At 35.4% G+C, this 23,871-nt stretch overlaps 1 protein-coding gene across 1 annotated transcript in view; it reads right to left on the bottom strand.

Annotated features, from left to right (window-relative positions):
* Positions 1–23,871, bottom strand: part of LOC147626684 (MADS-box transcription factor 23-like) — a 40,360-nt gene that overhangs the window by 7,153 nt on the left and 9,336 nt on the right. The window contains exon 2 of the mRNA XM_086816855.1: positions 2,596–2,653. Coding sequence (XP_086672981.1) covers positions 2,596–2,653 — 58 coding nt within the window. The remainder of the gene's footprint in view (positions 1–2,595; positions 2,654–23,871) is intronic.

Genomic DNA, 23,871 nt, shown 5'->3' with positions numbered 1-23,871 from the left:
AATCTTATGAGCCGTTAGATTAAGATCAAGATCAAGAACTAGGGTTCAATACCAACGTTTTCACAACAACTTCTACAAAACCCAAAAACCACCTCTTTTTTTGTAAAACCACTTTCTTCAATTCTTAATTCCTTAATAATCAAGCCATATGGATGTGATTTACTAGTAGGGCAAGGGCTCCAACCTCCTAGTCTTGGATTCTAGAGTCAATTTCCATAATCGAGGGCCATAATAACTTTTTATTGATTTTTCAAAAAAAAAAAAAAGAAGAAGAGATGAATCACAAAATTCACCCTCCTATGCTACGTGGGGTTCTACATTAAAAAATTTAAAAAAATGCTTTAAAAAATACACCGACTGCGCATCATTCGCCTGCTAAAATTCTCGTCACTGCCAATTAATTATTTTCCCCTCATCCACCTGGTGATCACCTAGCCTCCTACTAGCAGCATTACATCACCTCATGTGAATGGCATGCCATCTCCATTGTCTATGTAAGCGCTACGTGCTACTGCCATACGCTTTCTTATAAAGCTTTTGGTAAATCATAATTAATCTTTAAATCTAAACACGCTTTACTATTCTTTTGTTAGAAAAGCATTTGATCTCCAAACCTTGTATACCAAATCTTGATATTAAAAGCTTTCTATTGCAAGCTTGGTGTCCTCTATTCAAAGCTTACCAATCCAGTTTTCCAAGTTTTAACCTCCCCTTCACACTTTATGACAAAAACAAGAAGAGATAAAATCTAAGTTTAAAGGCTTCCAACGATCCAAGGGTTGAAAACAAATAAACTTTAGAATTATTTTAAGCAAAAATGTCCAAAAAAAACATGTTTTAAATTAGTGATATATGTGCCCAAATGAAATTGGAGTGTAATATGATACAAAATAGAAGATTATCAATGGCCTAATCAGATATTTAAACCCTTAAAGATTAATATTAACACTACATTAACTGTACACTCTATTTGTAGGTAATGGTTTGCTATAAAACAAAGAGTACATTGAAGATTTGAATAGGTTAGAGAGCAAATCAAGCTATAAGAGTTGATGTGATCATGGATCAATGATAGCTAAATATTCTTATATCTTGTACCCATGCCCTTATCATCTCTCTTGATTCTAGGTATACCTCCCCCTGATCTTCTTGTTGATTAAATACACATCATGTGCATGCCCACTTGACGTAGGTGTCTTCATCCTAGGAATCTACCATGCATGTTGAATACCTTTCTAGGTTTACATTGCTTCCTAACATTTACTAGTTTGATTTCCACATAAACTTAGCAACACTTCTATCTCTAAGGTGTATCCTCTCCTTCATCACTTATTTTCTAACACTCCCCCCCCTTAACTGTTGAATTCCTATCAGCATACATGTCTTAGGTCTACACTCTTACTCATTTTATAAAGTGGTCCACCTCACTTTGAATCTTGGCTACAATTTTGACTTTGACTTGAGTCTTCACACTATTAGGTGGAAAAAGGGTTACAAGTATGGGTGAGATTCATGCTCCTCATTACTCCCTTTTAAAAGAGCATATATGAGTCCTAACTACCTTCCTAGGAAGTATTAATATCCTTTTCCTTCTCTTTAGTCTTATCATGTCTACTTCAACTCAAAGTCCATGCTAGGAGTCTTATCATGCCTAGTGGGAACACCTTTCTAGGTTTATAATTTACTAGTGCATTTTCTCATAACCTTAGCAACACTTCTATCTCTAAGGTGCATACACCCCGTCATTTCAAATTACCCTTGATCACCTACTTTCTAACAAAATAGTCATATCTCCTCTATAGTGTCTATTGACTATCTTGAAGAAAACAAAAACGAGTGTGCAAAGACTTATAGCTCTAGGGTTTTAATCTTTAATATACACACATAACTCAAGAACTTCTTAAAACTTATTGGTTGAAAAATTTATATAGCATTTTGTACATAATATTAAACTCGTTGTAGTGTAGCTAGTACTTTTCTAGTTGTTTTTACTACAAAATATCAACCAAGCATAAGCAAGGTTCCATTTCAAAGTTGGGAAAATTTTGTGAAATGTATATGGACATTTTCAGCAAACCAAAAGGCATAATAACATACTTCAAATTCAAACTTGGAATTATTGAGATCAAAGAAATGAGTTAATGTTAAATTCATGTAAGATGTTTATAGTATTTAGACATGGAAATATTAATGTTATTCATATAAGATGTTTATAGTACTAAGACATGGAAATATTACGTAATATGATAACTAAAATCCATATAGCAAGATGAGTTTTAAATTGTTCACACTTTTAGAATCATTTTAGATAGAATATGCACAAAGTTAAATATTTCTTAAAAATTATAAGCCTTCAATATCCAAATGAGAACACATGCACTCATATAAATAAATTTAAGCATCAATGATTAAAATTTATATAAATACAAAGATAGAAATAAAAACTAAAAATTTTACAAAACTAATACACAGTTTATTTCTAATGGATGAATACAAATTTAAAGATATAGAGGAAACATTAGAAAATAAAAGAGACTAATTATTATGTATTTTTATTGGATGAAATATAAGTGTTATCGTCTTAGTTTTACCTACCTCGACATCCTGAAGAAGACACTCTTTGGAGTGTTTTTTGTCTGCATGCTCTCGATATCTGTCCACACCATTCGGCATGCTAGAGATATTATAAAGAAATAAATCATTATGTTATGATCTAGTCGTGATTAAAAAAGAATAATTTAGCTAATCTAATAACTTTAGATTTCTTAAAACAAAGGAAAATCCTAATTTAAATATTTAATAGTTTTGAAAAGAGCATAAAATCTTTTCTAATGGTACTTCATTTTGAGTGCTAAGACTTGTACTATATTTTAAAAACAAAGTGTTCAAGTATATGAATAATGTAGAAATTTGTAACCTTAATAGTCTTACTGTGTAGGGGTAAAAGCATGCATAAACACCTATGATTCAAGATAGAAAATTTTACATCAATGGAAAGTCCATGTTGTTTTTTCAACTTCACAGAAAACCAAGGTTGATCTAGATTCCATGTGAATCTACTGACAAAGCTTCATAATATCAACCTAATCATCTCATAATACAAACAAAAACAAGTATGAAATTTCACCCATGTCATCAATGTGCAAGTGTATGTATAGTGTATACAAAAAGATATGGCACTTTTGTAAACAAATCTTATTTGATAACCATTAAAAAGTATTAACATGGTACCTCATTGGAAATTTATATTTCTTTGGATAAAAAGAGTTGATATGAGCCAATTTAACACAACTTAGACAAATACTTTAAAAGACATTCGATTAAGTGCATGCATAAACAAAGAAGTCTCCCTTTGAGGTTGTGAGTTGATATAAGCCAATTTAACACAACTTAGACAAATACTTTAAAAGACATTCGATTAAGTGCATGCATAGACAAAGAAGTCTCCCTTTGAGGTTGCATATGGTTGTCTGATTCCCACAAGGAATTATGGTGTAGACCAGGTTGTTCAAGGTTTGGACTAGCTATTGTGACAAGTTCTAGAAGAAATATAGAAGGCACAGACAAAGAAAATTGAAGATGGTAACAAACATCATCACGATAGCACTTTCAAAAAAGAGATTGTGTTTTTTTGAAGACCATGAATCAAAGGCTCAAACATCGTAGGGAAGTTGCTTCCAAATTAGCTCCAAAGAGGAACGACCCATTGACTAGGGTTTTATTAAGAAGCTCAGTGATGTAGTTTTTAAGCTAGAACTACCAAGCCATTGGAGGATGCATCTATTCTTTCATTCAAGAAACTTTATATAGTATCATGTAGCACTCTATTGAACGAGGATAAACTTGAGTTGGTGGATGACAAATGCTTACATGAGGTCATACTACTAAAGAATGTCGTTTTACACTAGTACAAGTGGGGTTCTAGTCAAACATAGCTCTAGCATCTCCTCAAGTTTTAAAAGGCTACCTAATCCAATAGTCAGTTAGGTTTTATGAGGATCAGTTAGGTTTTATGAGGATCAGTTCAGAAGATCTTTCCCATTGTTGAGAGCTTATCAAAAGGCCAAGTAGCTGAGGACATCTGTAATGCATGTACGAGAGAATGTGACACCTATGAGTATGCATGACACACTCATACATTGGATAGCAACTCACATGCAAAGTTTGACACTCCACATAACATGTGGCACTACCTTGTGGTAGTGGGGAAGTGGAAATCAAGTACATGTGGCCAAGAGAACTACTTTTGGCTAATTAGGAGCATTGGTGCATATAAATACGTGGGCCCGTAGCTAAACCATCATATTCATCTTCTTTTCTCAATTTTGGACTTCACATAGCATTTATATGTTACAGTAGATGATGAGTGTATAATAGGTCGTAAAGCTCAGATTACATCTTATACTTGAGTTTAGTTTGTACTACTTCTTCCTTTTGCATTATATAGAGTAGTATTTTAGGACTCTGATGTGTGCTATATTTCTACAAATATAGATAAAGAATTTAAGGAGGGACTAAGGATAGGGTATAATATTAGAGTAATGAGAAAAAAATGAATTATTGTAATGATAATAAAAATGCAACTTGCCCTCAAAGGGATGTCCACATCCCTTTGAAGTTTGCACGTTGTAGTCTACCACTTGCTCCATGTAAACACTCAAGTGTGTCATCTTTGGGACATGTAGGTAGTCTTTTTCTACTTTCTTTTCCTTGCCTTGTAAGATGTAGTTTATGGTAATATAAATAATGAACATTCACCCATCGGAGAATGCTGTGAGTTTTCTAAGTGTAGACAAAGGCTACAAATTCAATTCATAACTATTGAATTTCTATACATGTTTTGTGTGCCATGAAATTTCCCTACTTCTATTTTGTGAATAAATGCAGAGATAATGACATTATATTTCTGATTTATTCACTTAGGCTCACCTCAATAAACATCCATACGTACTTTTCAATGCTCAATAATGAGGTTCTGATCTTCATGGTTATTAATCTTTTTTTTAATCTACAAATATGACTATTGATCTTTACAATGAATTACAAAACTATGTCACATAGTATTTTGGTCAAATATAGAAACTACATTAGGTAAGAATTCTCATTGAGATGACTTCAATTTCAAATTTCATCTAAAACATACAAGGAAAAATAAGTAAAAATAGGATAATAATCTTGAGTGTAAAGAAAATGTAAATATTGTTTTGACCATGCAATAATGGTCTCAAGAACATCTTCTTGCAAGATAAGATAAGATTTTCCATGTTGATTTCTATAGCTCACACACCTTTGTCTAATGTCCTACATATTATTATAGAAGTGTTTACTTACTGTTAATGTTTCAAGGTCAAATTAACTATGGACAAAATATTTCCTATGATAATGATAATGCATTCTTCTTTTCAAACTTATGTTAATAATATCATGATTTTTAGTAGCCCCTTAACTCTATGTCCAAGATTCTAATTCTTAATGAATGCATGACATCATGAGTATTACACATTACATTTTGATTGACTTAATTTTATGAGTTTAAAATCACAACTTATAATATTACCATTCTATTGAAGAGATACAATTTTTGCATGCACATCACATCATTTTGTACCCTAGTTCTTATAGCTCATGTGCCTTTTTCCAATGTATTACATATTTGTAGTGAAGTGTTTTTGTCAAGGTTAGTGTTCCAAGACCAAAGAAATGATGATATGCTATATATTCTTATACAACTGTTTTTCTTATAGTTAGTGTTGCAAGAACAAAGTTTAAATGACTGCATGACATCATGAGAATAGCTCATCGCATTTTTATCTACTTAAGCTCATCACATTTTTATCTACTTAAGCTTTGCAGCTTACAATCACAATTCAAATTATAACAAGCTATTAAAACAAAACACTTACTTTTTAAGTAACAAAATGGTATATATAGCTCTCCACTCTTTATACTTCTCTTTGGGCACCTTAAAATAGTCTCATAAGAGAAAATCAAATTCTTTATCTTTCGTAGTTTTTTTTTTGTCATGCTTATTTTGTATCATTGTAGCCAATTCTTTCACTTGTAATTACAAACCCTATTCCGTTGTGTTATCAAAATCCCAAAATTTTGTGTAATTGAAGCTTTTGCAATGATCACCTTCCTCCCATCTTGCATTTGTGTTTACTCATTATCAAGATGACAAATGGAGTGACAATTTGAAACGTTTGATTTCATTTGAGAATTTTAATACGAATATTACAATGGAATCTCCTAGTTTACTCTTGATGATAGTGGTTCAAAAAGTACAATGGTTTGGGGACAAGCATTTCAAACAAGATATGGTTTTCTCAACCCTTCAACTACAAATAGCTATGCCATTAAGCTTGAACCTATACTCAGAGTATATACAGTTAAGAAACTCGAGTGAGTGTTTGATATCTTTTAATGCCCATTTGGCATTTACAACAAGCTTCCTAGAGTCTGATAATGGTGAAACCTTTATCTCAAGCTCCAACTCTGGACAATTTTCTTTAGAGTCTTGGGAACCCATTTTCCTAGACATTTCCTCCACCTCGAATAGTCAAGACCTAAAACTAAAGATTGACGAGAAACATGGTAGAAAAGAGCCAACGAATTGGGACTAGCTTTTCAACTTATAGTCACCTAGGTGAAAGATTTCCCTTGATTTTCAACATTCTCCAAATACAATGTCCATGTCACACTTAGTCAGTCTTCTTTTCTGCCACATATTCTTTGTCTTTTGCAAGTCCAAGGGACTAAAACAAGCCACAAAGATGTGAAGAGGTACAAACCATGTAAGCCTTACCCTTCGTGATATCCTTCCTGGTGTCATTGTGTTATGAATAATAATATTAACTATTTATCTAGGGTGACCCAAGTGTGATCATTAAAGAATTAATTGGTTGTGAATGAATCCGGCCAACTCTAACACATGTAAGGAATGTGGGAGTTTTATTGTTGTGAGTGAATCTAATCAACTTTAAGATGTGTGATGCACGTAAAGATTGTGTGAGTTTAATCATGAGTGAATCTGATCAACTCTAAGACATATGTGACGCATGTAAAAGACATTGTGAGTGAATCCAATGTGGGAATGATTAATATGTTTAATCTTCTATGTGTGCTAACAGTTATAACCAAGAATGGTTGTCTTCTCAAATGGGAAGACTATCATGGGAGTGAGATTTTCTAGAATATTTTATCATAGCAGTAGTGAACCCAATTAATTATGTAAGATGCATGTTTTATGTGTGAAGCATGGTAGTAAATGATTTCCTTTTGATAGAATTATTTTTGTGAGTGATTCCAAAGTAATTGTAATCTAACATTGTGGACTATGTTGAGTATATATCATGAGTTTGGAACAACCGAGATGGACATTGGACGAGATTATCTAGCCGAGTACATGTGTGCTAAATATTTGATTTTGTATGGTTTGGTCCATTGTACATATGTTGGGCAAGGTTTATTTTTTATGAGATACTTTAAAAGCATTGGACTATGGTTCAATTTTGTAAAAAGCCCAATTTTAAAAAAGCTATACTATTTATGGCTCTAAGGGCTAAATTTATAATATGATTTAAATACCATGCGTGGGAATGGAGCCACGTATGTCGGGGGAGAGATTGCACCCAATCTTGTGTTTTTTCATTTTTATACTCATGAATTATACTATGGTGTTTATGGTTTATTTCTTCTACTATTCAATTTGTCGAATACTCTAATCTATATGTACCATGGTCTTGTAATAGTGGTATCATAGCACGAAAAATTCAAGTGTTGAATTTGGGTCATAGACACTTGAAGAAAAATCAAGAAATTGAATTTTCCTCAAAGGTTATTGACTTGGAGAAAATTTGAAGACTTTTCAACAAATTCAAAATACTTGCATGGGAAGAGAGAATCTGTAAAAATCCTATAGCAAGGATACAAATACTTTGGGAAAAAGAGAGAGTCTAATGAAACATCTAAGAGATAAAGGAAGAGAAGGTGTCGAAGACTCTTGAGCAAAAGAAGACATGGTTATGTGAATTTTTTACACCCTTGGATGTGATTAAAGATCAAGGGCTAGAAATAAAGCCACCTTTTGAAGAGAAACCATCTATGGTTTCCCAAAACCACATTTCTCAATTCTAATCCTCTCCATAATACATCCTTATTGATCAAATAAACTCATTGAGGAGATCAAGAACGCATTCTCAAAATTGGTAAGCTTACACTGAGTTGAATTTGTATAATCCTACAAATCAAAGATATTCCAATTATCCTCATGGGAAGAAAGTTCTTTGCGTCAGTTTCAAGAGAGGGAGACTAAGATTAAAAAAATTTGGATCTTTCTTTTCAAAGCTTAATTATATATTTTTTCCCTCTCTACCCTCCTCGATGACTTCAACATCTACGCACTGCTCTCTTTTTTTCTCTCCAAATCGCGCTACGCACTTGGCAGATTTTCTATTGTGCATCATCTTGAGGGCCATCTTCCATTCATTGGAGAACCTTTTTACAAATATTTAATAAGGTTACTAAACTTTTAATGAAAAGCTTAGTTTTAAAGCTTTAAAAGTTAAAACTTTTACCTTTTTTAAAAAAGGTTTAAACTCAAAAGACTGACAAAAGCTTTAAAATAAAGCTTTCACATATCATCAAAGAGGGTTTCAAAGTGCAATTTGTGGACATCAAATATTAGTAATTTTTTAGATTTTAGGAGAAAAGAAATTCAGCATGATCAACTGGGTTTTCCTCTAGGACATTTTTTTCGACTCTTTTGAAGACTCTTTCAACGAGTTTTTATCGTCAACATCAAGGCATTACTTGATTTTTATTTTTATTCTTGATTGGTGGATGCCATCGACTTTGACTTGAGATGGAACATTGAAAATAATAGCTAAGTTTATTTATTTTATCGTAATTCATACTATCTCAATATTTTTCCTTCTTTTCATTAATCATGGCTACAATTCCACAACCACCTACTCTCCAAGATCAATGAAACGCACTTCAAGCTCAATTGTTGAGTGAGAAGAGACAAAGAGAAGATCTTGGCAAAAAATTTATCTCGCAAGAAGCGAAGACGTGAATCTTTGGAATCTGATTCTTTTGATTACGGGGAGGACCCTATCCAAAGGACCGTATAAGCTACTCTCAAAGCTCAAGAGTCGTGAAAGGGACGTAAGATCAACAAAAAGGCTTTTAATTTTCAAGATTATGATGAAAAAAAGGAAGCACACATCATACTCACATGGTTGAGCCAACTTGATGATTATTTTTCTAGAGAGAAATTCTATGAGAAGAGTAAGGTGAAATGTTTCACTAATCATTTGGTAGGTAGTGCAGCTCTTTGGTGGAATGTTATTAGATAGAAAAAACACAAACCAGAGTCATGGAAAGAATTTTAGAAATTGATCAAGAAGGATTTCTTACCTCCGTCATATAAGAGTAAAGCCAAACAGCAATGGGATATTTTAAGATAGATCGAAAAGGAGAACATAGCAGCCTATGTTGACATGGTTTTTGCAAACTTTATTGTAACTTCAAGCTATAGAGAAGGTGCATGAGAGAGAGCAAAGAAGGAAGTTCATAGCAGGTCTGAAGCCAGTTATTAGAGCAAAAGTGAACATGTTTCATCCTCGTTTCCTTAGTGTGAGAAGAAAAATGTCTTTCCAAGGGACACTATAGTGACAGATCCTCATATTCCTCAATTTCTCAATATAAAGATTTTGAGAAGTTTCAGCACAAAGATGAAGCAGGAAAGCACAATGGTTCACAAGTGAAGGGGAAGAAAAATGAATCTACAAAGAAGACAAACAATGGTGGTGGACATTGAAAACCTCATGTAATCACATGCTAAAGGTGCAACAAAGAAGGGCATTATGCATAGGAGTGTTTTGAGAAGACAAAGCATCAAACTACGATCACGAATGTGGTTAAAGAAGAAGATGACGACAACCAGCCTAAACAAGACGGTACTCCCAATCATGATTTCTATCCCTAGAGAGATAAGCCTAAAACTCATAATTATGTATTGTTGAAGTTTTTTAAAATCTGACCAACTGTGACATGTGACGCATGTAAGAAATGTGGGAGTTTGATTGTGAGTGAATCCAATCAATTTTAAAACATGTGTGATGCATGTAAAGGTTGTGTAAGTTTAATCATGAGTGAATCCGATCAACTCTAAGACACGTGTGATGTGTGTAAAAGACATTTGTGAGTGAATCCCATGTGGGAACGATTAATGTGTTTCATCTCTTGTGTGTGCGGATAGTTATAACCGAGGACAGTGGTCTTCTCAAATACGAGGACTATCATGAGTGAGATTTTTTAGAATATTTTATAATGGGAGTGAATCTAACTAATTATGTGTGATGCATGGTTTATGTGTGAAGCATGTTAATAAATGTTTTTCATTTGTTAGAATTATATTTGTGAGTGATTTCAAAGTAATTTTGATCTAACATTGTGGACTTTGTTGAGTATAGATCATGAGTTCGAAACAACCGAGGTGGACATTGGACAAGATTATCTAGTCCAGCACGTGTGCTAAATACTTAATTTTGTATGGTTTGGTCCATTGTACATATGTTGAGAGGTTTATTTTTTATGAGATACTTTAAAAGCGTTTGATTATGGTTCAATTTTATAAAAGCCTAATTTTGAAAAAGCTATGCCTATTATGGCTCCAAGGACTAAATTTATGATAATATGATTTAAATACCGTCTGTGGGAGTAGAGACACGCACGTCGGAGGGGAGATTGCACCCAATCTCATGTTCTTTGATGTGTATGCTCTTGAATTATGTTATGGTGTTTATGGTTTATTTCTTCTATTATTCAATTTATGGAATATTCTAATCTCCATGTACCATGGTCCTACAACACATTGCCTTCTGGATGTCTTGTGAAATCTTTACTTTTAAGCTTGCCAGTGTTGCTATATCCGAGACCTCCCAATTAAGCAAATTGAGGCATGGCATGAATAGATCTTCAAGCTCACTATATGAAACTGCCTTTGTGAGACAAAATGAGAAAAATTTTACCTCAAATGTAATGATTTTTGGGTTGAAGAATGGTCCAAACACATTCCAAAGGATGATTTAAGAAATATTATATGATTATTTAACCACTTTCATGACAGTCTTCGTGGATGACTTCAGTGTGCTTGAAAAGAAAATAGACCACATAACACACCTCTCATGATGTGCCTGGGAGAAGTTCAACAAAACTAGACTAAGCCTAAATCCTTCCAAGTGCACCTTTGATGTATAATGAGTGGATCCCTCTTAGGACGCATAGTATTTGCAAAAGGACTAGCGGTAGATCTGACCAAGGTCGCGATTATTGTGAAGCTACAGCTGTAAGATTCCTCCCCAGCCTTCGAGGTATATAGGAGTAAGAATCTCCCTTTCGGATCTTATAATTATTCCCTCTCTAAAATAAAAGAAAGTTTCTGTTTAAAAAAGGAATACCCTTTTCCTCAAATACTTCTCAGGAGTCACGCCTATTTTAAGGATTTAGAACAATGAGTTTAGAAGTGAGAATCGGTGTTTTGGATACCAAGGTTTTGGTTTTCATTCGAGTATGGCCCAAATGAAGTTCTTTATCTCTTGGGGAGTATAAGAAGTTATCCCCCAGATATTGTGATCCTTATATCTGAATTCAATGAAAGTAGGTGACTTAGCCTACAAGTTTCTTTTATCTCCTCATCTCAAAATTCTTAATACCTTCTATAGAAAAATGTGTCAAACACAAATCATGGAAAGACGGTAAAACTTCAGTGGTAAGTTACCGTTGGCTTCTAGGTTACGCTAGCTCCTTCCTTTATATAAGTCGTAACTTTTACTTGTCGCTCACAGTAATCTTACTCCCATCAATCTCCTTTCTTTCTTAATCTCCTTCATGGCTTGGCAACAGGAATTAGTTTTATCCCTGATGATTTCTCACCTTCAAGACGCAAGAGAGTCTGTGAAGAAAGACTTTATAGAACAGTATGAGCGCTCACTTTTTTTCTCACCTAGGAACTTCTGTAGCGCAGACCAAATGGCGGACCTATCAAAACATAACTAGGGTAACACCCTGGGGTCAGCAACACTTTCGTAACAATGTCCGCTTGGCCGTGGTTATTGAAGCTTTGGGTTTGGGTCCCCGATACTACTGTGTCATGAGATCAAGGCATCTTGGGTTTTCTGAGCGGGTCTTCTTACTGGCATGTTTTCTTCCTCATGAGAAGATATGCCTTTATCCCGTTTTTGGCTTGCCTCTCAGAGGTCCTTTTGTTAGATCACCTCATACCACTGAGATAGGTGCGGCAATAACCAGCAGAATCATTCCCATAGATGAGTTACCCTATACTTGTGCAGCTTGTGAGGACTGCTTTTGTGACCATATGATGGACGGGCTTATGGAAGTATAAAGAGTTCTTCTATCTTTACTGTATAAGTCCCGTGAATGAATAAAGTTTAAATCTTGTTCTTATTTTGAATCTTGCTCTCTTTAAGACTTTTCTTGGTGGTTAATCGTGATTAAAATTTTTCTCTAAGTCTCATATTCGTGCATCTTGCGAAATTATTCCAAGTTGCGAGATGAGGACATCTCGCGTTTTTTTAAGTGGGGTAGAATGTAAGATTCCTCCCCCAACCCCCTTTTTGATGTCTAGTATATTCTCCTGTAATCAATTCTTTTTCTGAAATATAAGAGATCTTGTTTGTGACTGTTTTAACCTAGAGAGAGAAAATATTCTAGAGAGAGAATATTCAGATTTTGAATATTTTTGAATAGAAAAATATCTCTTATAATTCAGATGAGTTTCCCTGAAGCAGAAATTTAAAAAGAATTTTCCAATGTGCAATTGGAATTAATTGAAAATAGGTATAAAGAACCTTAGCCTAAGGGTCTAGATTTTCAGAAATCTTTAGACTATGGTCCAATTAAGGTTTCTATGGGCCAATAGCATCAATCCATGTGTAGGGAGGAGATAAATCCAAATTGTAAAAAGAAAATACCCAAAAATGAGTAAATGCTCACATGAGGTGAAGAGTTGAAAATGTACAAGGTTTATTAGTAAAAAACTATGAGCAATATTAAAAATATGAGATATTTTGAGAATAATCATTTTATTATGACACATATGTAAGGAAGGGGAGTCCCTTAAATGCTCACATAAGATGAAGAGTTGAAAATGTACAAGGTTTATTAGTAAAAAACTATGAGCAATATTAAAATGATTCCATTATGACACATATGTAAGGAAGGGGAGTTCTTTAAAGGAGGTGCATATTTCACATAAGATGAAGAGTTGAAAATGTACAAGGTTTATTAGTAAATAAACACATATGTAAGGAAGGGGAGTTCTTTAAAGGAGGTGCATATTTCACATAAGATGAAGAGTTGAAAATGTACAAGGCTTATTAGTAAAAAAACTATGACACATATGTAAGGAAGAGGAGTTCTTTAAAGGAGGTGCATATTTCACATAAGATGAAGAGTTGAAAATGTACAAGGTTTATTAGTAAAAAACTATGAGCAATACAATTTTGACACATATGTAAGGAAGGGGAATTCTTTAAAGGAGGTGCATATTTCACATGCTTGAATGAGTTTTAAACTCATAAAAATTAAGATATTTCATCTCTCCTCTCTCCTCATTCAAGTCTAGTTCCAAAAAGTTAGCTTAATTGACCTAAAAATGGTCAAAAAGTGACCAAACTGACTTGGAAAATTCTAGAATCAGTTTGTTTGGTTAGGAGCTCAAATTTTCCTATAAATAGAAGCCTCCCCTTGTTGAAAAAAATATAGTCTCTTATGCTTTGTTACTCTACTCCACCTAAGCCAAAATATATAGTCTCTTATGCTTTGTTACTCTACTCCACCTAAGCCAAAATATATAGTCTCTTATGCTTTGTTACTCTACTCCACCTAAGCCAAAGCATATAGAGTCTTAGGCCTTGTTACTCTACTCCACCTAAGCCAAAGCATATAGAGTCTTATGCCTTGTTACTCTACTCCACCTAAGCCAAAGCATATAGAGTCTTAGGCCTTGTTACTCTACTCCACCTAAGCCAAAGCATATAGAGTCTTATGCCTTGTTACTCTACTCCACCTAAGCCAAAGCATATAGAGTCTTATGCCTTGTTACTCTACTCCACCTAAGCCAAGAACTGTGAATTCTTTAATAATTCACTAGTTTTTGACACTTCTCTCTTTCTTCAATCCCCATTGGTGGCTACATCAACATACTAAACCAATTGATTGGTTGGGGACCTCTACCGTGAATAAAGAATCAAGCAAATCATAAGGTAAGTATATTGAATTTTGATCTTTTCTATAATTTCTCAATGATTCTCTCTTCTCAACCCCTCTCAAGCTTGAGAAGTTTAATTGGTATGGTTTTTTAAATGCTATTGAAGTTAATTGATGAATAGTAGTGAAGAGTTACATAATTTAATAAATGCTATAGAAGTTAATTTCCATTTATGTTTAAATTCTAATGGTTTTTATGTAATTTCTCTCTCTCACTCAAGAAATGGTCATACTCATGACCCATTCTCAATCCAAATGAAGCTTTTCATAAAGCCTTTCCTTAATCCAAGATTAAGCTATGCTTGAGGCCAAATTAATGGCTTTTTGCTATGCTTTTAGTTTATGCACATTGATGATTCAATCCATTATGGATTGATGACCCAATTAGAGATAATTCTAATTGTTTTCTTAATGATCCAATTAGAGACCATTATGGATTGATGATCCAATTAGAGACCATTCTAATTATTTCCTTAATGATAAGCTTTATCCCTTAGAAAAAAAATTGAGATTTATCAGTCATAGTAGCGGAGTTATGGCAAAATTTTTATAGAAATCACGCATAAAATAAATTCATTCAAAGCATAAAAAGAGGACTTCCTACCATATCCTAGGAACTATCATCCTAGATTAATTAAAAGAATATTATTATGCATGGAGATATGGATGTTTGCATGTAGATGTAGAGGTATGGATGTGAGTGTGAATGTGGAGGTGGATGTATGCATGTAGATGTAGATGTATAGATGTAGATGTGGATGTGGAGGTGGGTGGATGCATGTAGATGTAGATGAATAGGTGTAGGTGAGAATGGAGATGTGGATGTATACATGTAGATGTAGATGTATAGATGTAGATGTGAATAGAGATGTGGATGTATACATGTAGATGTAGATGTGGATGTGGAGGTGGGTGGATGCATGAAGATGTAGATGTATAGATGTAGATGAGAATGGAGATGTGGATGTATATATGTAGATGTAGATGTGAATAGAGATGTGGATGTATACATGTAGATGTAGATGTATAGATGTAGATGGGAATGGAGATGTGGATGTATACATGTAGATGTAGATGTATAGATATAGATGTGAATGGAGATGTGGATGTATGCATGTAGATGTAGGTGTATAGACGTAGATGTGGATGTAGAGGTGGATGTATGCATGTAGATATAGATGTATAGATGTGGATGTGAATGTGGAGTGGATGTATGCATGTAGATGTAGATGTATGGAGGTGAATGTGAATGTGGATGTGGATGTATGCATAGGGATGTAGATGTATGCATGTAGATGTGAATGTACGCATATAGTTGTGGATGTATGGATGTGAATATACGATTGTGATGTGAGGGAATCGGAAGTGATGAGATGGAAATGATGTGATGGGATGAGTATACATATAAATGGAATATGGAATAAGTAATGTAGATTGAGGAGGGATAATGTGGAAAAATGAAAGTTAAAATAGAAATTGTATTGTAAACTGTTTGTAAATGCTGTTTGTAAATGATTGTTTTATGTCAAGAATGCTGGGGGAGCATTTTGACCGTCTTGTGATTAAGGTCGTGATGAGAAAGTTGCAACTGCTGACGGGGAGTCAATGAAGGACGTCTCGCGTAGCAAGGTCGGCCGAGGTCTTGACCAGCCTCGGTGCAATTAAAATGGTGAGCTTCCGGTACGGTGGATGAGGGGCCAAGGAAGCGGCCTATGCGTGAAGCGCTAGGTTACCTGCGAAGGATCCTAGAGGGTGCTGACCATACGGTGCTCGGGCTCTGGGTCGCCTAGGATACCCACGCGTGCGTCGAGGAAGATATTGGAACAAAGTTGGAGTTGTTTTCTGAAATCGAGCATGGATCTGGTTGATTGACCTTGCTGGTCTTCAATGGATGAGTCCATGGCTCCTTATATAGATCTGTTGGTTGATCTTGCTGATCTTCAACGAGAGTCCATCTTGTTAAGTGATTATATTGCCAAGTATTATGGGCTAGGAACTATCGAAACGGCTCCTGAGCGTTCTAGTTGCCAATGATGCCATAGATACTCTGATGAAGGAATGATGGGAAATTAAGAATCAATTGGATAAATTGGAAGATGGTGATCAATGATACTATGGTTTTATTAAAGGACTGTTTTAAACTGTTTGAATCTGGTTGAAAAAGGCAATTTCATATTGGGTGTGTGAGTGGTGTGACTAGTTTTATTTTGCATGAACATCCGGCTAGGGGGCCTTGGAACTCTTTTCCTTGGTACCCGGGACAAAACCTAACCAAATTTTAATTGGATCCCATCACTACAGTGGTTGGGCGGTTGGCTAACCCATGGGATTGGATGGGGTTAGGCTGGACTGATGGATCCGTAAATCGAGACTCAAACTTTTGTTTTTACGATAGAAAAAAAAAATCCCGGACAGTAACTGTTCTATGGATAGGAATCAACGGCTGTGCCTCTTGAATGGGGAAAAAAGCGTTGATCCCAATGATCCAAGTGCAAGTTTCTTCCTTGAACTGACTAAGTATCTTATAGATGTAATTGAATCATCTCGATCAGAAATGATCTTGACTACGTTAGAGTAAAAAGTTATCCTGGTGGAATCGCCCGTGCTTCCGGTTAAGAAAGTTTTTCCGGGTTCGGTTTTGGAACAACCGACGGATTAGTCTCTTATCCGGATATCCGTGAGCGAGGCCCCGAGTGTGGGACCCCTGTCCCGCGCGAGAAGCGTTACTTCCGCTGCCAGTACCCCGAATCCGTTGCTCGGTGGGAACAGGGATCTTACAGTTGGTATCAGAGCATTTGGTTAATAAAGATCAACTGAGAAGACAAATATGTTAAAAATTTATCAAGAAACACAAAAAGGTTATAATTGTGTGATATAATTCATACAATTTGATATTCGTAATTTTGGTAATTGGGTCTTCAGATGGAAGTACCGCAATTATATAGAAACCCTGACTTGCTTGAGGCCTAGACATGATAGTATTTACCTTATAATTCCAAGGGCCGTGACTACCCGTATATACCGAGAGTATACTGCAGCTCTTTACTGACAGTATATACGAGTAAATCTAAGACTTGAAATTATAAGCGTTAATGCTATCTAGATGATGATTTCGAATGTGATTGATATGATTTTTAATTCTGTTTGAGAATGAATGAATTGATTTGGATTCTGATTGAAAATGCTGATTGAAAAATGTTGATTTTTTAAAAATTAGTTGAAATATAATGAAACCACAATGAGGGGGAATGGGACGAGTCCCTGTGATGATATTCATAACTAGAATGATGATAACGAATTCAGCAAATCACTATGAGATTAGTGGATTGTGCTGTCAGATTGCTACTGTTAATACTTGACCGGTAGATCAAGTTAAGGGATGTCAAATTGAGAACTTGCTTGACTGAAATTTCCGTGTGGAGGAATGTTCCGAAGAAAACTTTTCGGTCTAATGGACCATTATCATGTTAAAGATATGAATGATATAATCTGAATGAATTGTTATTTAATGATGAGTTCTATATAAGGGATATTTACCCTAGTGTTCTGTTGGGTTGACTAGAATATAAGGAACCCAGAATAAAATTGGATCTTAAGAAAAAGAGCTGTCCTCTACCTTGCGAGATGAGGACATCTCACACTTTTTAAGTGGGATAGGATGTAAGATTCCTCCCCAGCCTTCGAGGTATATAGGAGTAAGAATCTCCCTTTCGGATCTTATAATTATTCCCTCTCTAAAATAAAAGAAAGTTTCTGTTTAAAAAAGGAATACCCTTTTCCTCAAATACTTCTCAGGAGTCACGCCTATTTTAAGGATTTAGAATAATGAGTTTAGAAGTGAGAATCGGTGTTTTGGATACCAAGGTTTTGGTTTTCATTCGAGTATGACCCAAATGAAGTTCTTTATCTCTTGGGGAGTATAAGAAGTTATCCCCCAGATATTGTGATCCTTATATCTGAATTCAATGAAAGTAGGTGACTTAGCCTACAAGTTTCTTTTATCTCCTCATCTCAAAATTCTTAATACCTTCTATAGAAAAATGTGTCAAACACAAATCATGGAAAGACGGTAAAACTTCAGTGGTAAGTTACCGTTGGCTTCTAGGTTACGCTAGCTCCTTCCTTTATATAAGTCGTAACTTTTACTTGTCGCTCACAGTAATCTTACTCCCATCAATCTCCTTTCTTTCTTAATCTCCTTCATGGCTTGGCAACAGGAATTAGTTTTATCCCTGATGATTTCTCACCTTCAAGACGCAAGAGAGTCTGTGAAGAAAGACTTTATAGAACAGTATGAGCGCTCACTTTTTTTCTCACCTAGGAACTTCTGTAGCGCAGACCAAATGGCGGACCTATCAAAACATAACTAGGGTAACACCCTGGGGTCAGCAACACTTTCGTAACAATGTCCGCTTGGCCATGGTTATTGAAGCTTTGGGTTTGGGTCCCCGATACTACTGTGTCATGAGATCAAGGCATCTTGGGTTTTCTGAGCGGGTCTTCTTACTGGCATGTTTTCTTCCTCATGAGAAGATATGCCTGTACCCCGTTTTTGGCTTACCTCTCAGAGGTCCTTTTGTTAGATCACCTCATACCACTGAGATAGGTGCAGCACAATAACCAGCAGAATCATTCCCATAGATGAGTTACCCTATACTTGTGCAGCTTGTGAGGACTGCTTTTGTGACCATATGATGGACGGGCTTATGGAAGTATAAAGAGTTCTTCTATCTTTACTGTATAAGTCCCGTGAATGAATAAAGTTTAAATCTTGTTCTTATTTTGAATCTTGCTCTCTTTAAGACTTTTCTTGGTGGTTAATCGTGATTAAAATTTTTCTCTAAGTCTCATATTCGTGCATCTTGCGAAATTATTCCAAGTTGCGAGATGAGGACATCTCGCGTTTTTTTAAGTGGGGTAGAATGTAAGATTCCTCCCCCAACCCCCTTTTTGATGTCTAGTATATTCTCCTGTAATCAATTCTTTTTCTGAAATATAAGAGATCTTGTTTGTGACTGTTTTAACCTAGAGAGAGAAAATATTCTAGAGAGAGAATATTCAGATTTTGAATATTTTTGAATAGAAAAATATCTCTTATAATTCAGATGAGTTTTCCTGAAGCAGAAATTTAAAAAGAATTTTCCAATGTGCAATTGGAATTAATTGAAAATAGGTATAAAGAACCTTAGCCTAAGGGTCTAGATTTTCAGAAATCTTTAGACTATGGTCCAATTAAGGTTTCTATGGGCCAATAGCATCAATCCATGTGTAGGGAGGAGATAAATCCAAATTGTAAAAAGAAAATACCCAAAAATGAGTAAATGCTCACATGAGGTGAAGAGTTGAAAATGTACAAGGTTTATTAGTAAAAAACTATGAGCAATATTAAAAATATGAGATATTTTGGGAATAATCATTTTATTATGACACATATGTAAGGAAGGGGAGTCCCTTAAATGCTCACATAAGATGAAGAGTTGAAAATGTACAAGGTTTATTAGTAAAAAACTATGAGCAATATTAAAATGATTCCATTATGACACATATGTAAGGAAGGGGAGTTCTTTAAAGGAGGTGCATATTTCACATAAGATGAAGAGTTGAAAATGTACAAGGTTTATTAGTAAATAAACACATATGTAAGGAAGGGGAGTTCTTTAAAGGAGGTGCATATTTCACATAAGATGAAGAGTTGAAAATGTACAAGGCTTATTAGTAAAAAAACTATGACACATATGTAAGGAAGAGGAGTTCTTTAAAGGAGGTGCATATTTCACATAAGATGAAGAGTTGAAAATGTACAAGGTTTATTAGTAAAAAACTATGAACAATACAATTTTGACACATATGTAAGGAAGGGGAATTCTTTAAAGGAGGTGCATATTTCACATGCTTGAATGAGTTTTAAACTCATAAAAATTAAGATATTTCATCTCTCCTCTCTCCTCATTCAAGTCTAGTTCCAAAAAGTTAGCTTAATTGACCTAAAAATGGTCAAAAAGTGACCAAACTGACTTGAAAAATTCTAGAATCAGTTTGTTTGGTTAGGAGCTCAAATTTTCCTATAAATAGAAGCCTCCCCTTGTTGAAAAAAATATAGTCTCTTATGCTTTGTTACTCTACTCCACCTAAGCCAAAATATATAGTCTCTTATGCTTTGTTACTCTACTCCACCTAAGCCAAAATATATAGTCTCTTATGCTTTGTTACTCTACTCCACCTAAGCCAAAGCATATAGAGTCTTATGCCTTGTTACTCCACTCCACCTAAGCCAAAGCATATAGAGTCTTAGGCCTTGTTACTCTACTCCACCTAAGCCAAAGCATATAGAGTCTTATGCCTTGTTACTCTACTCCACCTAAGCCAAAGCATATAGAGTCTTAGGCCTTGTTACTCTACTCCACCTAATTAGAGACCATTCTAATTGTTTTCTTAATGATCCAATTAGAGACCATTATGGATTGATGATCCAATTAGAGACCATTCTAATTATTTCCTTAATGATAAGCTTTATCCCTTAGAAAAAAAATTGAGATTTATCAGTCATAGTAGCGGAGTTATGGCAAAAGTTTTATAGAAATCACGCATAAAATAAATTCATTCAAAGCATAAAAAGAGGACTTCCTACCATATCCTAGGAACTATCATCCTAGATTAATTAAAAGAATATTATTATGCATGGAGATATGGATGTTTGCATGTAGATGTAGAGGTATGGATGTGAGTGTGAATGTGGAGGTGGATGTATGCATGTAGATGTAGATGTATAGATGTAGATGTGGATGTGGAGGTGGGTGGATGCATGTAGATGTACATGTATAGGTGTAGGTGAGAATGGAGATGTGGATGTATACATGTAGATGTAGATGTATAGATGTAGATGTGAATAGAGATGTGGATGTATACATATAGATGTAGATGTGGATGTGGAGGTGGGTGGATGCATGAAGATGTAGATGTATAGATGTAGATGAGAATGGAGATGTGGATGTATATATGTAGATGTAGATGTGAATAGAGATGTGGATGTATACATGTAGATATAGATGTATAGATGTAGATGGGAATGGAGATGTGGATGTATACATGTAGATGTAGATGTATAGATATAGATGTGAATGGAGATGTGGATGTATGCATGTAGATGTAGGTGTATAGACGTAGATGTGGATGTAGAGGTGGATGTATGCATGTAGATATAGATGTATAGATGTGGATGTGAATGTGGAGTGGATGTATGCATGTAGATGTAGATGTATGGAGGTGAATGTGAATGTGGATGTGGATGTATGCATAGGGATGTAGATGTATGCATGTAAATGTGAATGTACGCATATAGTTGTGGATGTATGGATGTGAATATACGATTGTGATGTGAGGGAATCGGAAGTGATGAGATGAAAATGATGTGATGGGATGAGTATACATATAAATGGAATATGGAATAAGTAATGTAGATTGAGGAGGGATAATGTGGAAAAATGAAAGTTAAAATAGAAATTGTATTGTAAACTGTTTGTAAATGCTGTTTGTAAATGATTGTTTTATGTCAAGAATGCTGGGGGAGCATTTTGACCGTCTTGTGATTAAGGTCGTGATGAGAAAGTTGCAACTGCTGACGGGGAGTCAATGAAGGACGTCTCGCGTAGCAAGGTCGGCCGAGGTCTTGACCAGCCTCGGTGCGATTAAAATGGTGAGCTTCCGGTACGGTGGATGAGAGGCCAAGGAAGCGGCCTATGCGTGAAGCGCTAGGTTACCTGCGAAGGATCCTAGAGGGTGCTGACCATACGGTGCTCGGGCTCTGGGTCGCCTAGGATACCCACGCGTGCGTCGAGGAAGATATTGGAACAGAGTTGGAGTTGTTTTCTGAAATCGAGCATGGATCTGGTTGATTGACCTTGCTGGTCTTCAATGGATGAGTCCATGGCTCCTTATATGGATCTGTTGGTTGATCTTGCTGATCTTCAACGAGAGTCCATCTTGTTAAGTGATTATATTGCCAAGTATTATGGGCTAGGAACTATCGAAACGGCTCCTGAGCGTTCTAGTTGCCAATGATGCCATAGATACTCTGATGAAGGAATGATGGGAAATTAAGAATCAATTGGATAAATTGGAAGATGGTGATCAATGATACTATGGTTTTATTAAAGGACTGTTTTAAACTGGTTGAATCTGGTTGAAAAAGACAATTTCATATTGGGTGTGTGAGTGGTGTGACTAGTTTTATTTTGCATGAACATCCGGCTAGGGGACCTTGGAACTCTTTTCCTTGGTACCCGGGACAAAACCTAACCAAATTTTTAATTGGATCCCATCACTACAGTGGTTGGGCGGTTGGCTAACCCATGGGATTGGATGGGGTTAGGCTGGACTGATGGATCCGTAAATCGAGACTCAAACTTTTGTTTTTACGATAGAAAAAAAAAAAATCCCGGACAGTAACTGTTCTATGGATAGGAATCAACGGCTGTGCCTCTTGAATGGGAAAAAAAGCGTTGATCCCAATGATCCAAGTGCAAGTTTCTTCCTTGAACTGACTAAGTATCTTATAGATGTAATTGGATCATCTCGATCAGAAATGATCTTGACTACGTTAGAGTAAAAAGTTATCCTGGTGGAATCGCCCGTGCTTCCGGTTAAGAAAGTTTTTCCGGGTTCGGTTTTGGAACAACCGACGGATTAGTCTCTTATCCGGATATCCGTGAGCGAGGCCCCGAGTGTGGGACCCCTGTCCCGTGCGAGAAGCGTTACTTCCGCTGCCAGTACCCCGAATCCGTTGCTCGGTGGGAACAGGGATCTTACAGTTGGTATCAGAGCATTTGGTTAATAAAGATCAACTGAGAAGACAAATATGTTAAAAATTTATCAAGAAACACAAAAAGGTTATAATTGTGTGATATAATTCATACAATTTGATATTCGTAATTTTGGTAATTGGGTCTTCAGATGGAAGTACCGCAATTATATAGAAACCCTGACTTGCTTGAGGCCTAGACATGATAGTATTTACCTTATAATTCCAAGGGCCGTGACTACCCGTATATACCGAGAGTATACTGCAGCTCTTTACTGACAGTATATACGAGTAAATCTAAGACTTGAAATTATAAGCGTTAATGCTATCTAGATGATGATTTCGAATGTGATTGATATGATTTTTAATTCTGTTTGAGAATGAATGAATTGATTTGGATTCTGATTGAAAATGCTGATTGAAAAATGTTGATTTTTTAAAAATTAGTTGAAATATAATGAAACCACAATGAGGGGGAATGGGACGAGTCCCTGTGATGATATTCATAACTAGAATGATGATAACGAATTCAGCAAATCACTATGAGATTAGTGGATTGTGCTGTCAGATTGCTACTGTTAATACTTGACCGGTAGATCAAGTTAAGGGATGTCAAATTGAGAACTTGCTTGACTGAAATTTCCGTGTGGAGGAATGTTCCAAAGGAAACTTTTCGGTCTAATGGACCATTATCATGTTAAAGATATGAATGATATAATCTGAATGAATTGTTATTTAATGATGAGTTCTATATAAGGGATATTTACCCCAGTGTTCTG

This window comes from Cibotium barometz, chromosome 22, assembly GCF_041138505.1.
Source record: "Cibotium barometz isolate CiBa-2024 chromosome 22, ASM4113850v1, whole genome shotgun sequence".
Classification (NCBI taxonomy): Eukaryota; Viridiplantae; Streptophyta; class Polypodiopsida; order Cyatheales; family Cibotiaceae; genus Cibotium; species Cibotium barometz.
Note: the sequence above shows the minus strand (reverse complement) of the source record. Positions and strands in the feature narration are given on the sequence as shown.